This window comes from Pungitius pungitius, chromosome 3, assembly GCF_949316345.1.
Source record: "Pungitius pungitius chromosome 3, fPunPun2.1, whole genome shotgun sequence".
Lineage (NCBI taxonomy): Eukaryota > Metazoa > Chordata > Actinopteri > Perciformes > Gasterosteidae > Pungitius > Pungitius pungitius.
In genome coordinates this window covers 8437189-8450271 of record NC_084902.1, presented here as the reverse complement: position 1 = coordinate 8450271, position 13083 = coordinate 8437189, and the positions used below count along the sequence as shown (strand labels likewise).

Genomic DNA, 13083 nt, shown 5'->3' with positions numbered 1-13083 from the left:
GCAGCAGCCACAAGCTATGATTTACAAATCCCCGACGACACCTTTGTTATAATCGTTGGGGGGGGGGGGGGGGGTGTTGGGGTGTATGTTATTGGTTCAGCCTGCCCGGCGTGCAGTAGGCTCACATGAGGCCTTCAGGGGGGGATGGGCAGAGTTTCCAGGGGGAGGGGGGGTGGTGGTGGTGGTGTGGCTTTAAGAGTTTACTACCATCACGGCACTCACTCACTCACTCACTCACTCACACACACACTCACAACAGAAAGTTTTGGAGTCCAGGCGAGCAGCGGGACACCGGCGGATAGGAAGTGACGGCACTGCGTGGATTGAGAAGAGAAAAGAGAGAGAGAGACAGAGAGAGACGGGAATATAAGCACAAAGCTGAATTAGAAGCAACGTGCGATCGTCGGAACGTCGGCTGCGGTGCTAAGTGGAGGAAAGGAGGGGGAGGGCGAGGAGGAGGAGGCGGCGGCGCAGAGAGAGAGAGAGAGAGAGAGGGAGAGGGGGGGGGAGTTGAAATGCGCATGATCTTCTAACGACGCCGGAGCGAGAGACTTTTTTTTTTTTTTTTTAATTTAGTGGAAGTGAACTCACGTTGCGCTCCCGCAAAGTGAAAAGCAGAGATTTGAGACGAGATTCCCATGCCCGTGCTCGCGAGTCTGGAAGGCGCCCGGCACACCGGGGACCGTATGGAGGCGCGACCTACAAACTAGGACCCCCCCCCCTCCGCCGCACTTTGAACATGAAGGAAAAAGACTTACGTACGTAAAAAGAAAAAAATAAACTTAAAAAAAAAAAAACCCAGATCTTAAGTAAGGGGATATGAACGCGGACCTCTGGGATTTCGCCTCGTTTTTTCCCCCCTCCACCGCTCCGCCGCGTTCACTTTCGCGTCTTCGGGGATGTTTGCGCGTCGCGTCTCTGCGGCTTCGGTCCGGACGCTCACGCGCCTCTGCGCGCTGGCGCTGGTCGTCGCGCTCGCGCTCGGTTCGGAGCTGCGGGTTCGAGTCCGGCTCGCGGACGGACTGGTGACGGAGGAGGTCCTGGAGGCGGACAGCGACAGGGACTTGATATCGGTCGAGTTCAAGCAGGGAGACGGGACGCTGATCACGTTCGTGGCGGACTTCAAGCAGGTGAGAGGAGGGAAGGGAAGGGGTGGAGGGGGGGGGAGGACATATGATGCTGTTAAGAGAGTCCCAAACTACCTTCAGGACGACTCTGACATAGGACTTGTTTTAACTGAGTCCAAATGATCCATGAGAGGTCCCCATTGGTATTGGATGTTGAATTACGGTAGACCGTAAAGACGTGTTTCTCACATGTTAAAGGCAGACCCCTGGATGTCTCCAAGGGGCTGCTATTAGTACCCACTCTTCTCTTTTCCAACCACTGATTTGATTTAAAACACCTTATTGTCACTTATACATCAGAAGGAGTTGTCAGAAAAGGTCCTGTCCCCCGGGGGTTAAGGTCCAACAACGTGGTGTAGGTGTGTGTACTTAAACCCCTCCCGTGATTAATTTCACTATTTATTTTGTATTGTCTCAAGACACACATTCATATCTCATCTAGACATAGATCGAGCAACAACAACAACGGTGGTTCGGCGCTAACGTTGGATCCAACATCTGAATCTTGAAACATCCCAAAGGCCTAAACCCCATGTGGCAGACATTGTACCCTCGCACGACCAACCAAAAGGAAACTCCGCAGCAGTTTCATTCATCTTTTTCCATTTAGCTTGAGTTTCACTGAGGTCAAGACAGCTGCTGCTGCTGCTGCTCCTCCTTTTAGATGTGGATGTCCACTCACCCCCAATGGCCTTCTAACCCCTGCTGCTGATGGGTCAAGCCCAAAGAAGATCATCAGGGGCCATTTTTAGCATTCTTCTAAAAGTAAGACGAGCCCATCAACTGCCCCCCCACCCGCCCCCCCACTGACCAGCACATTATTTTTTTTCTTTCTTTAAAAAAAACTTTCGACACCGACTACACAGGGACAAATAAAGGTCAGTGCTGGAAGGAGAACCTCAAATGAGTGCATGTAGCGGGGTTCGGGCTCACCGAGCAAAGGCATGTGTCTGATGGTTGCTGTCACACGGAAGCTGACAGGCTGGCGAGATGTGAAGGGGGAGATTTACTAGGATTAAGTGGGCATGTCTGACCTTTTTGATCTGCATGTCTGGTTGACTAACCAAAACGGCTAATTTAGAGTTGAAAGGGAAGAGCCCATCGGGCCCCAATCATTGGCGACACACTGTTCTAAAGAAACGCACGCTGCTCCGCGCGCGCGCGCCCGTGCATGCGCCCGTTTGTGTGCACATATGGTTTTGTTTATTTGAACGAAAGCAACAGAACCCCCTCAGATCACTTTTCTTTTCTGTTGGCTCACCCCCCCACCACACCCCCTCTCGTCTCCCCCCGTAGGTCTCTGTGTCCCCGTGACCCTCTCTGTCCCCTGCTGTCTTCTTCTCGCACTCTCCTCAATTTCTCCTGCATGTGGTTTTCATTCCCTTCTTGTGCAGTATCTCCAAGATTTACGGAAAGTTGAAAGACGCGTCACTTCCAGCTGCCATGGATATACAGCTCGGATGAACGCGTGGGGAACGAACAGTGCTTCAACTCTGGAGATTTCTAAATAACTATAAAGCCAGTGTTGGATAGGTTGAGCACAAGTACTCGTTATTAAGGGAGCAAGCTTGCAAATAATTTATTTTTTACCATTCAATTATACATGATGGAGGGGAATGTTGTGATCTTTGCTATCACTAGGGTCTTTTTAAAAGCCTCCTATAAATAATTATCAGACATGAGGGTCTCTCTCTCTCTCTCTTTTCTTCTTGGTGAATACGTGGCAAAGATGTGATTGTAAACGCTCCAGTTGTTAGACGCTGGCGAAGCGCTCCGCTGGATGTGAGAAGGAAGTTTAGTCTATCTTATCCAAGCAATGAATCACTGTGAGAATCAGCTGTGCTGCGGTTGGGGGGGGGGGGGGGGGGGGCATGTGGAAAAGATGATGGGGTTTAGCTTTGCACATGGCACCTCTATGTCATGTTGAGTGTGTCTTTTCATGTAGATCGCAGTAATGATTCATGGTTTCGGTTGCATCGTTGCGTCATAGTTCCCTGGTACTGAGCTTCCATGCTGTACCAAAGAATTGCCAACACTAAATATTTAAGTGCTATCTGGGAACGCAGTAAAGCTTTCACAGACAAATCCACTCTAAAAAGTAATGTCCTGACGACCTGCTCAATGGTGTACAATCTTTGAACCATTAGACAGATCACTCTTACTGTTATAGCCTAAAATAGACAAATAATAAAAAAAAAAGGTTTTCCTCAACAATTACTGCAAAAATATCTGGTCCCACACGGTTTAAGACCTTGAGCTGAACATAATCCACGTCTTGGAAATGAATCAGATTTTTGGGTCCTTCCAGATGTAGAAGCTTTGTCAGAGAGGCTGATCGCTTTGTGCTCTGTGTGTCTCGCTTTCATGTCTAACGACTGGTTTTGATCAATGCAGGAATGTAAGTGACTCCGCAGGCCGCTCGGCTCAGTTAACACTTGAAGGTTTCATTTCGGGGATGCAGTGGTGCAAAGCCCTGTGCATCTGTAGTTGCATGCACCGTGGCACTATGCTATAACAGCTGTTTTTTTCAGTTTTGATCGATTCAGAGATGGAGAACATTGTCTTTTGGTGATGCATAAGCTACTTACACCAGTAAAATTAAAAAAACAATCCAAACTGTTTTTAAAGTAATCTACCTTTTTGAGTATTTTTCTGTGCTGTAAAGTTTTTAAATGCATCAACGTCTGTATGAGAGTGACCCCTCGTTGTGCTGATGGTTGATGGAAGCAACAGATGTTGCAGGTTACTTGACACTGTGTATCATGTTAAATGGGTCTAGGTTTAGTAAACAATGGTGAGAATGAGCTTGCTCGCTGTTTTATTGATTCCTCTTTTTATTTCAGTCTCATGAACAAGATTGTGATTCAGCCGGGGGACTTCTTTACCCTCTCGTATATTGTGATAAGTCTTCAAAGCGCGGAGGCTTCATGGATACGCCTGGCTTGCTGAAAGAATGAATTTGAGATTCTTCACACACCCTCACGTGCTGTGTCAAATACAGGATCTGAAAGAGTTTGTGGGGGCGGGGGAGGCAGGCAGGTTGGCCGGCCTTTCGTTTTTGGACATACAGGAGAGAATTCCTGATTTCAATTTTGCAGTACAGTACTTTTCTCTCACGGCCCTCACGTAGCGCTTCACGTGGGGAAATGATTCAAATGGCTGTGGGCTGAGGCTTTATTAGCTATTAGGCAGACTTTCCTGTGTGGGAGGTTTGCTGGCAATCCATTATCCTCCTTTTTTTCGTTTGTGAGAAAAAGCTGCGTTTGCCACATGAAGCAACTGGCGCTTGTTTTTCCCCGGAGTGCAGCGCGGCCACACCTCGCCTCCCACTCTACCTTGAAACACAATCCCACTTTGTCACTTGCACAAACTTGTAAAGTCTGTTTTTTTTTTGTTTTTTTTTTAAAAGGTAAGTGTCACCTGAAAACGTTTAGGACGCCTCACAGGGGGCACACAAGTTTCCCCCTCTGCTGATGTCAAAGGTCACAGTGATTCAACTGCTGGTCACCAACACTGGGAAATCATCCATGTTGGACAACCGTATCACAAAATATGCTCGGATATTCAGGCCCTCACTTCTGAAGAAAGTGACTTTACTTTCTTGACATGTTCCCTGGAATTTGAGGACATGAAACCAATGCACAGATTACATTTTGTACCTGAAATGATTTCCGATGTGGGTGGTTTTTATTGTGCTCACTCAGTTCCGTTGCCTCGTGTGCGAGCAGTGGGTCCTTTTCAAACTTGAACTCGTACACTTAATCTTTCTCCTCGTCAACCTTTGTTCCCCGCAGCAAACTTGCGTCTTCTATGGCCTTTATTGTGGCCCATCGAGGCCCCGTGTAGGCTCCCGTTGGCCTCTCGCGGCCCCTCAGACCCTCTTGATGTCTTTATCCTCCTGCTGCCAGCAGGCCACATGTTCGTCTCTAATGCTGCCGATGAAGAAAAGGCTTCCCATTCACACATGCAGCTATAGAGGATACATGCTTTATAAGAGAGCAACTTTTTAAATAGATATTTTTTGTATCCCGGGATTGGGGACAGTGCAGCGTGTTGGGCAACAGCCTTTGTTGTTTGGTTGCGGCTTGCATTGTGCACAGTATTGATCATTTTCATCTACCTCAGAGGATCTCATTTTGCAATAGAAACCGCTCTGGTGCTTGGTTGTCCTGTTTTTTTTAATTTTTTTAAAGAAGATTTTTCCATATAGTTCTGTAAGTAAAACGGACCTCATCAGTTTTCTCTGTTTCCTCGGATCACGAATACTAAAATGAAACTTTTAAGACGTTAGAAATTAGACCATCATTTTAAATGCCTTCTCATTAAATAACAGTTTGTTTGTCCCCTGCAACAGGATATGAAAGCTGGGGGACAACAGTTCACGGCTGAAAGAGGCTGTAGCCATCTGCATTGTTTATGCTCGATCCATCTGCCTCATTTCCTTCCCTGTTAGCACCCAGTGTTTGTGGCCCTCTCATTTCCTGACTGCAACGTCTTCAGAAACAGTTGTGTGGGTGTCTGGTTAATTGTATCCAGATTTTGTGTGTGTGTGTGTGTGTGTGTGAGTGAAAAAGTTCCCTCATTACGGTCCATACGGTCCATCATTACGGTGTCACATACTTTGTTTTAAGACTGTCCACAAAAGAGACTGCTGGTGAAGTGTTTGTGTCTGTATTGATGTTTCCACCCCATAGCCAAAAGGAACACCTTTATTTGTGCGGCCTCTGGTGTTGTCGTGGTCCATTCAGTGCCACTGTTTACTAATTGGTCGGCTCTTTGGACAGCCAGGTGTGACCGGCTGAGAGGTGACTCCACATTCCTTCCCTTTTTGGAGCCTATGTAATTAGCTTTAGCTCAAGCATTTCTTAGCGTAGCGGCTTTTCTCCCACTCCTTTTGTCTGCGTGAGTGTGTGTCCCCCCCCCCTACCCCCCCCCCCCCCCCCCCCCCCCCCTCCGCGTCTCCCAAGATGATCTTTAATCCCTCCCTACACCTGTGCTTTTGGACCGGGCTGCCCTCACGCAGCAAGGCAAACATCCGCTCCATCACAAAACAGGGTCAAATCCGTACGCTGTTCAAGCTTGTCTCACTCTTTTTGTAAGTTATGTTTATTATCAAGTGTAGTAACTAGTGTAGTTATACATTAAACTTTAACACATTTTACATTCCCCCCCCCTCCTCACACACTTAAATTCCTACCTCTAAATCTCCCCCCAACACAGAAACAATCGCACCGCCTCATTTGCCAAAAAGCACATTACAGTACAAGTAGCTAAAGTATACACAAAGTATTAAAAACACCAGGTCCTTTAACCACATGGAGGAGTTGGGAGGGCTAGATGCCTTCCAGTCCAATGGGATTCTCCTTCGTGCCAAGAGGGTCGAGAACGCCAAGCTTGTCTCACTCGGTAGCTGATGATTTGCAGAAAGTCTTTTTAAAAAAAAAAAGAAGAAGAGAAATAGAGTAATCAGGTTGTTATTAAACCTCTTAACCGCTCGAAAAATGGCCGACGGAAATACCCAAACGAGCCGTCAGAGCGTGGCTGAGCGTCGGTCCTCCGCGGCCAGCCATCGGCCTTATCAACAGACGGGGGGACTTAGCGGGGATTGAAATACAGGAAGGCCCTCGTGCACAGGGGAGAGCTACTGGCACACAGTTTGTTTTTGTGTCAGTGTGTGTGTGTGTGTGTGTGTGTGTGTGTGTGTGTGTGTGTCGGAATGTCCATTAACGCGTTGGAGTGTGAGCTGGCACAGTCAGAGCTGCTCCCGAAGTGAGGCGTACATGTGTGTTGCGGCGGCTCTTTCACTAGAACATTCTTTTTAACTGCTCTTGGCTCTCAACTTCAGATCCTCTGATTCTTTGGGGCTTCACATGTCTCATTTTGGCAGCCTGGAAACCAGCTAAAAGGTGTCGCTGAGACACAGATGCGCTGACGGAGAGCGGTCACTGTAAATGGCAGCCTTTGAGTGTGTGTGTGTGTGTGAATAGGCTTTTGTGCACCTCTTAAATAACCGGACCCACCAAAGGTAACCACCAATCAAACCGCCTCCCACCCGTCTTCTGTTTTAACAGGTCTTAGTGTTGCCCACCAATCAGCTTGCATGAATACAGACTTGTGTTTTGGCTATGGGCCAGTGGTAGTTTGTCTGCACATGGACTACGTCCTGGGTGTCAAGGAGCAATGCTCAGGAATCTGTACTTGTGTGAATTATTTATAGCTGTGCTGACATTTACAGCTACTCCGGTTGGGGGGGGGGGGGGACTCAAGGCCTCGGTGGCCTTTTCATTATGGTACCACTCGCAGGCAAAGGTCACCGGTTTTGGTTTTTTGTGTCCGTACCTGGTGATTTTCTCTAAACGTTAAGTCCGCAAACCTCTTAATTTCTGTTGAAATGCATTTCTCCCGGGTGACTCAGTCTCCTGATATAGGCGTCACTTATTCTAAGGAGTAGTTGTGATTTCAAATGGCCTTACTCTTCATTTTCCAGCTCTTGCGGGCCCACTCGACTATGAGGTCCTAAAGTTGAATTAAAGCTTTCCGCTTCAAGCACATAAGTGGCATTGACTTTGTCGTATTTGGGGCGTACCATTGGACGGATGATGTAAAGCTTGGGCACTGATATCACCTCCTGTTAGTCCACAGGGACACCTGCCTGTATCATATTGGTCTGATCCTCTGTCAAATGTTTTTCCATACCAGTATATTCAGTCCGCATTAAAAAAAAAACATCTCCCGCAGAATTTGATCACTTCAATAACCACTCTATACTGTTCTTTTGGCGTGTAAAGACTCCTTTGAGCGCAGCACTCTTTTGCTTTGTTTTTCTTTTACCACACTTTTCTAATAGGTCTGCACAAACGAGTCAGAGGGGGCAGGCAGTCTTAGTCCAAACAAACGGGCGAATCCAACAGCTCCTGTCTGGAAGGAGATGTGGCAATGATGTCATTGTTATTGCTGCATTTTCCTTTTGGTTGTTGTTTTTACCCCACAGTAGCACATTAACCGCCTATACATCGACACCGGGTTTGTTATCGCCAAAAGTACATTTTCTTTATTATTTGACTAGTAGCTTCATTTCATCTAAACTTTTATTTCGTGCTACCTGGTGTGATTAAATGATTAGCGCGAGGTTTAGAGGAGAGACCTAGATGGGAGCAGCAAAACCACAAGTTGTTGTTGTTGTAATCCATTATTGTGAATATAAAAACAGACATGACGTTACGTCTCAATTAGGATCCTCATTATCTACTACCTACCTGCGTGCCGATGGCAGGAAGCTACAGAAGAAGAACTAATAACGGCTGATCTCCCGTTGCCCTTTTGGCCTAAACACAAATGCTGGTCAGTAGAAGTAGACAATGATTAATCTGGACACATAATGACACGAGAGGAGGAGGAGGAGGAGGAGATGTCGGCTTCTGAACACTGCCAATGAGGAAGATCCAAAGAATCTGAGTTTGTGGAGCTACCCGGCTTCTCTGTAATTACCCAGGGAGCCCTGGGGCAAATCTATGTGGCTGACACAAATGCCCTCCCCTCGTCTCGCCCTCCTCCTCTGCGCACACACACATGTCGTAGCGCCATGTGTCTGCAACATGGGAGGTCTTAAAGTCGTCTTCCTACACTTGAGGGGCTCTATGCAGTCTCGCTGGAGGCCTCATACTTTTACTATGTGTGATATAAACTCCACCTGTAGTCTCCAGATTGTATTTTTAACGATTCTGACGTGGTTCTATGAGCCTCGCGCTCGTATGTCAGCTATTCAACGTGGACTTTCTGTCTTTAGTTTTAGTTCACGTTTTAATACCCTGATCAGCCCACAGAGACACGTGAGGGAAAGCCACTGGAGGTCATTATTGTGTAATGCCCGGGAATCAATATTTGTTCAGTAAGTTGCTCTCCACGGGGGGCAAATGGCATCGCATGATCGTCTTGTGTAACACAAGATACCCACGCTGTGATCAACTACACCGCGTCAACACTTCTACGGGCAGGTCGGCTGAGAGGAGCGGAGAAGAGAATCCATCGGGGTTATCGCCGAGCGGTTTTTCTATCCCGGGGGGGGGGGGGGGGGGGGGGGGCGCGCCAAAGCCCTCAAACTTTTACTCCTCTGCGGCCGCTTCGCTTCAGACGGCCGTGTGAAAAGTGGAGGAGGGGTGTTTGCAACCGTGTATCTGTCTTGAAGCTGTAGCCAGAAGGGGGTGTGGGGGATGTTAGGGGAGGAAGGGTGGGGGGGGATGTCTGATGAATTTGAGGACATGTCTGTGGGGCTGCTCTCCCCCCCACACTGTTGGAGCTTCCCATCATGCCTTGCGTGCCCTCTCACAGAACTCTTTATGGCCTTGGGTTTGGCGCCAGATCTCTCACACACTTGCCAGCAGTAACAAGTTTTTGGGAGGTGGGGGGTTTCTTCACTATCACCATTTTTTCCAACCTCCGTAGTTCCACATGAAACGCGTCTGACTTTTACGGCGTGCAAGGAAACTCTCATACGTTTTTTCAGAGAGAAAGAGGCCCGGAGCCTTAATTTGACGGTACAAATAACCAGAGCGCGACTGCAGCGACGTCGTAAAGAGCCACAGACCAAAGTATCAACAAACTGTCAGAGGAGGCTCTATGAGCACAGTGAGCACAACCCCCCGCCTTTACTTCTAGCAGACGTTCGTCCCTCTGTTCTCCACATATTGAATTACTCCGTCTACACTGACTGCCGGAATGGAAAGAATATTTGTTGTAATCTGAATGCGCCCCGCAGATATAAACTGTACCTTCGCGCCGCACTTTAATGTCTTCCGGGAGTCGTCTGTTTATCCATCCAGCCTCGTCATCGCTCATCTCTTTGTGTCTCGCAGGATGTGAAGATATTCCGAGCGCTGGTCCTGGGCGAGCTGGAAAGGGGGCAGAGCCAGTACCAGGCCCTGTGCTTCATCTCTCGCCTGGGCCGCAATGAGATCATCCCCAGCGAGTCCATGGCCCGTCTCAGACAGGTATGACGTCATGGCGTCAAGAAGAGGTCGTGCGTTACGTGTCCCGTCAACGATGTCTTCTCTTTAAAAATAAAATTATTTTTTTTTTAAGTGTGTTTGCTCCGAGCGTATGTGTGCGTGTGAACGCTGATCATTTGTGTTGTCCGCAACAGAAAAACCCTCAGGCCATCCGCTTGGCAGAGGAGCGGCGAGGGTTGGAGCAGCTGGAGATGAGCGCCGCGGTCAACATCAGTCAGGCCTCTCAGCTCAGCTCCCACATTCACAACATGTGCAGCGAGGCCGGGGAGGCCATCTACACCAGGGAGTCCGATGTCAGGCACTGGCTGGACAAAGGTCAGAGGTCATCTTGTGTTTGGCTTGTCATCGAAAAACGACCATACATTCTGTGGTGGCACATTGTCTCTCTGATGTCTTTATTTCTTTTTATTTGTTCTTGTCTCTCTTGACAGCGCATTGGCTATCTCTTTACTGTCAGTCTCTATCGACCCGATGCTCTCCATCTTCTCTTTCACACCCCTCTCCAACTCCATTTTGGTGATCTCCGAGCTATCGCCTGCTTTTTCTAGATAAGGCCACATTACCGCTCATGCTATCTTACGTTTACCCTCCTCCGCGTGTCTCTTTACGTTCATGTCAGTCTTCCACCCCGATAAGTTGAAAATCAATCTAAATACCGCCAAACATTTAGAACAATTCTCACACTTGCCGAGATTAGAGCATTTCCCACCAACGGTTTGTGGCTAAAGGCCTTTTTGCAGTGGCACCCTGTATTGTAATGGCAATGGAGTCCAAATGACTCCGGCTGAGGAGAATCCTAATGACAGCGCCATTGTCCGCCGACAGCACTGTTACAGGGGGAAACAATGTTGATGGTCATGGTTCACCAGACACTCCGCACCATTATCAGCAGAGGGAATCGCACTAGCATCTCCTTTGCATAACAAAGCTCCCCTTTCACAGCTTTAACTCCCTCCCTTTTCACCACTTTGTCCGCTCTCCTCGATTCAACACGGTATTTAAAGGAGCAAAATCATACAGAGAGCGATTCACACAAACTCATCGATGGCTGGCTTTTTTGTTTTTGGGCTCTGATAATCATGCTCCTGTCGTGTGTGTGTGTTATAGGAGTGGATGGCTCCATATTCGAGGTCCTGCCCCAAACGACAGGGGCGCCCAGCTTTCAGGCCTGTCACTCTACTAAAGACTTGTGGCAGGCCTGTCTGTGTACGTACAGCCTGCGGCTGGAGTGGTACCCGTGTCTGCTGAAGTACTGCCGCAGCCGGGACACCACCGGGAAAAGCTCGACCTACAAGTGTGGCATAAAGAGCTGCAGCAAGGGCTACCATTTCACTTACTATGTTCCCCAAAAACAGTTGTGTCTATGGGACGAAGAGACCTAGCGTTCAGTTCCGGATGGTTTCCTCCCGGCACAAACTGCTCCGATTTGAAACTCTTGTTTTTTGTGACGTGAAGTTAAAACTTTCTCAGGTGGGGAGATCCAGATGCTCAAGCTGACACAGAAACAATTTCAATTTCCAATTGAGACCGAAACCTTTTGAGGAAGGAGAGGTGCAGCGCGTTGTTCCGGGAGGACCCACTGACTTTAAGCCTTTTCTGGAAACGATACATATCGTGGTGAACTATAATGTGATTTTGCAAAGAAGCTGTCACTTTTGTGCCTTTTTTTTTTTTTTTGGTTGAAGAAAAAAAATTGGAGCAGATTACAGATGTCAACAACCAGAACCTCCCAACCAAGCTACGTTATGCACAAGGATGGACGGTGCATTTCTGGTCAATTAAACCCCAGCAAAGGGATTACAGAGTCCCACTGTGATCACAGGAGTCGTGCTGGACAAACAGAAATGACCATCCTGGTGAAGGAACACATTCGATGGGGGGAGTTTTCTTTCCTATGAAGCTCTGTGAAAAACCATGTGTAGCCAGTTTGTTTGTAACCATGTCCGCTGGTAGATAAAAAAAAAAAAGAGAGAAATGCTTCTTTAATGCTGGCTTTATTTATTTTGGTTGCAAAGTGAAATTATTGAGGACTATTTTTGTATCTTTTTGCATTAAATAAGCTCTTACAGTCAAAACCACAGGCCCTCAGTAACACATTTCAGAACATTTAAACCTCTCAGAGTTTGGAGGTAGATTCTAAACTTGTCCTCATGGCATTGTTAGTTGATATGTTAATTATAGTTCTGCTTTTCCCCATCAATACCACACATGCCCACCGCTTTCATTCTAGTTCCGTTTCATAAGTGCCAAATAAGCCAAAGTCAGAGGCATTAATGTCAAAAGAAGGGTCCAGCGGTTCAGTGTCTTGAGCCTGACTCTCCTCTGTGGTGGTTTTCACTAAAACTTCAGCATGGCCTGTTTAACAACACACACTGCCATCTTCTGGTTAAACCGTTTTTCAGTTTACTAAATGTTTTTACTTTTTAGTTTTGCCTGTTCATCTCAGCAGTTAAAAGGGCTATAATTGATACGGCTCAAATCCCTAATATTATTTCATGTATAGTTCAAGAAGCATTTCTACAACTTGTGGGACCAAATTTATTTGTTGTCAGTTATTAAGAGAAGTAGAATAATGTAAATATATATATATATATATATTATATATATATTTCTTCTTATCTCTATACTGCAATATCTAAACATTGTTTTGTGAGTTAGTATGTCATGCTAACTAAAGAACCAAATGAGTGGAATATTTCTATTTGTGACCTTTACTGGTGATAAAGTGCCTTAACATTTCTGCTGATATCTTTGCTTTGTTATTGTAGATTAAGTTTGTAAACATATTTTTTTTCTGTGAAAGAGTTTAATATGTTGTAAAAAGCTTGATAAAATTAAGCAGTTAATTAGGTAATGTACCATATAAGATTTTTACATAAATTTAAATAAAGTCTTTCTTTGCACTACATACATCGTCAGAATGATTCTTAATATTTCACATTCATTTCATG

The 13083-nt window shown here is 46.7% G+C and overlaps 1 protein-coding gene across 1 annotated transcript; it reads left to right on the top strand.

Moving 5' to 3' along the window:
* Positions 1-212: 212 nt before the first annotated feature.
* On the top strand, positions 213-13040 carry oafa (OAF homolog a (Drosophila)). The gene is given in 5 exon segments (XM_037459135.2): positions 213-870; positions 873-1130; positions 9980-10114; positions 10267-10447; positions 11240-13040. Coding segments are annotated over 5 exon segments (900 nt in total). The 5' UTR covers positions 213-819; the 3' UTR covers positions 11515-13040.
* The last annotated feature ends 43 nt before the right edge of the window (positions 13041-13083 follow it).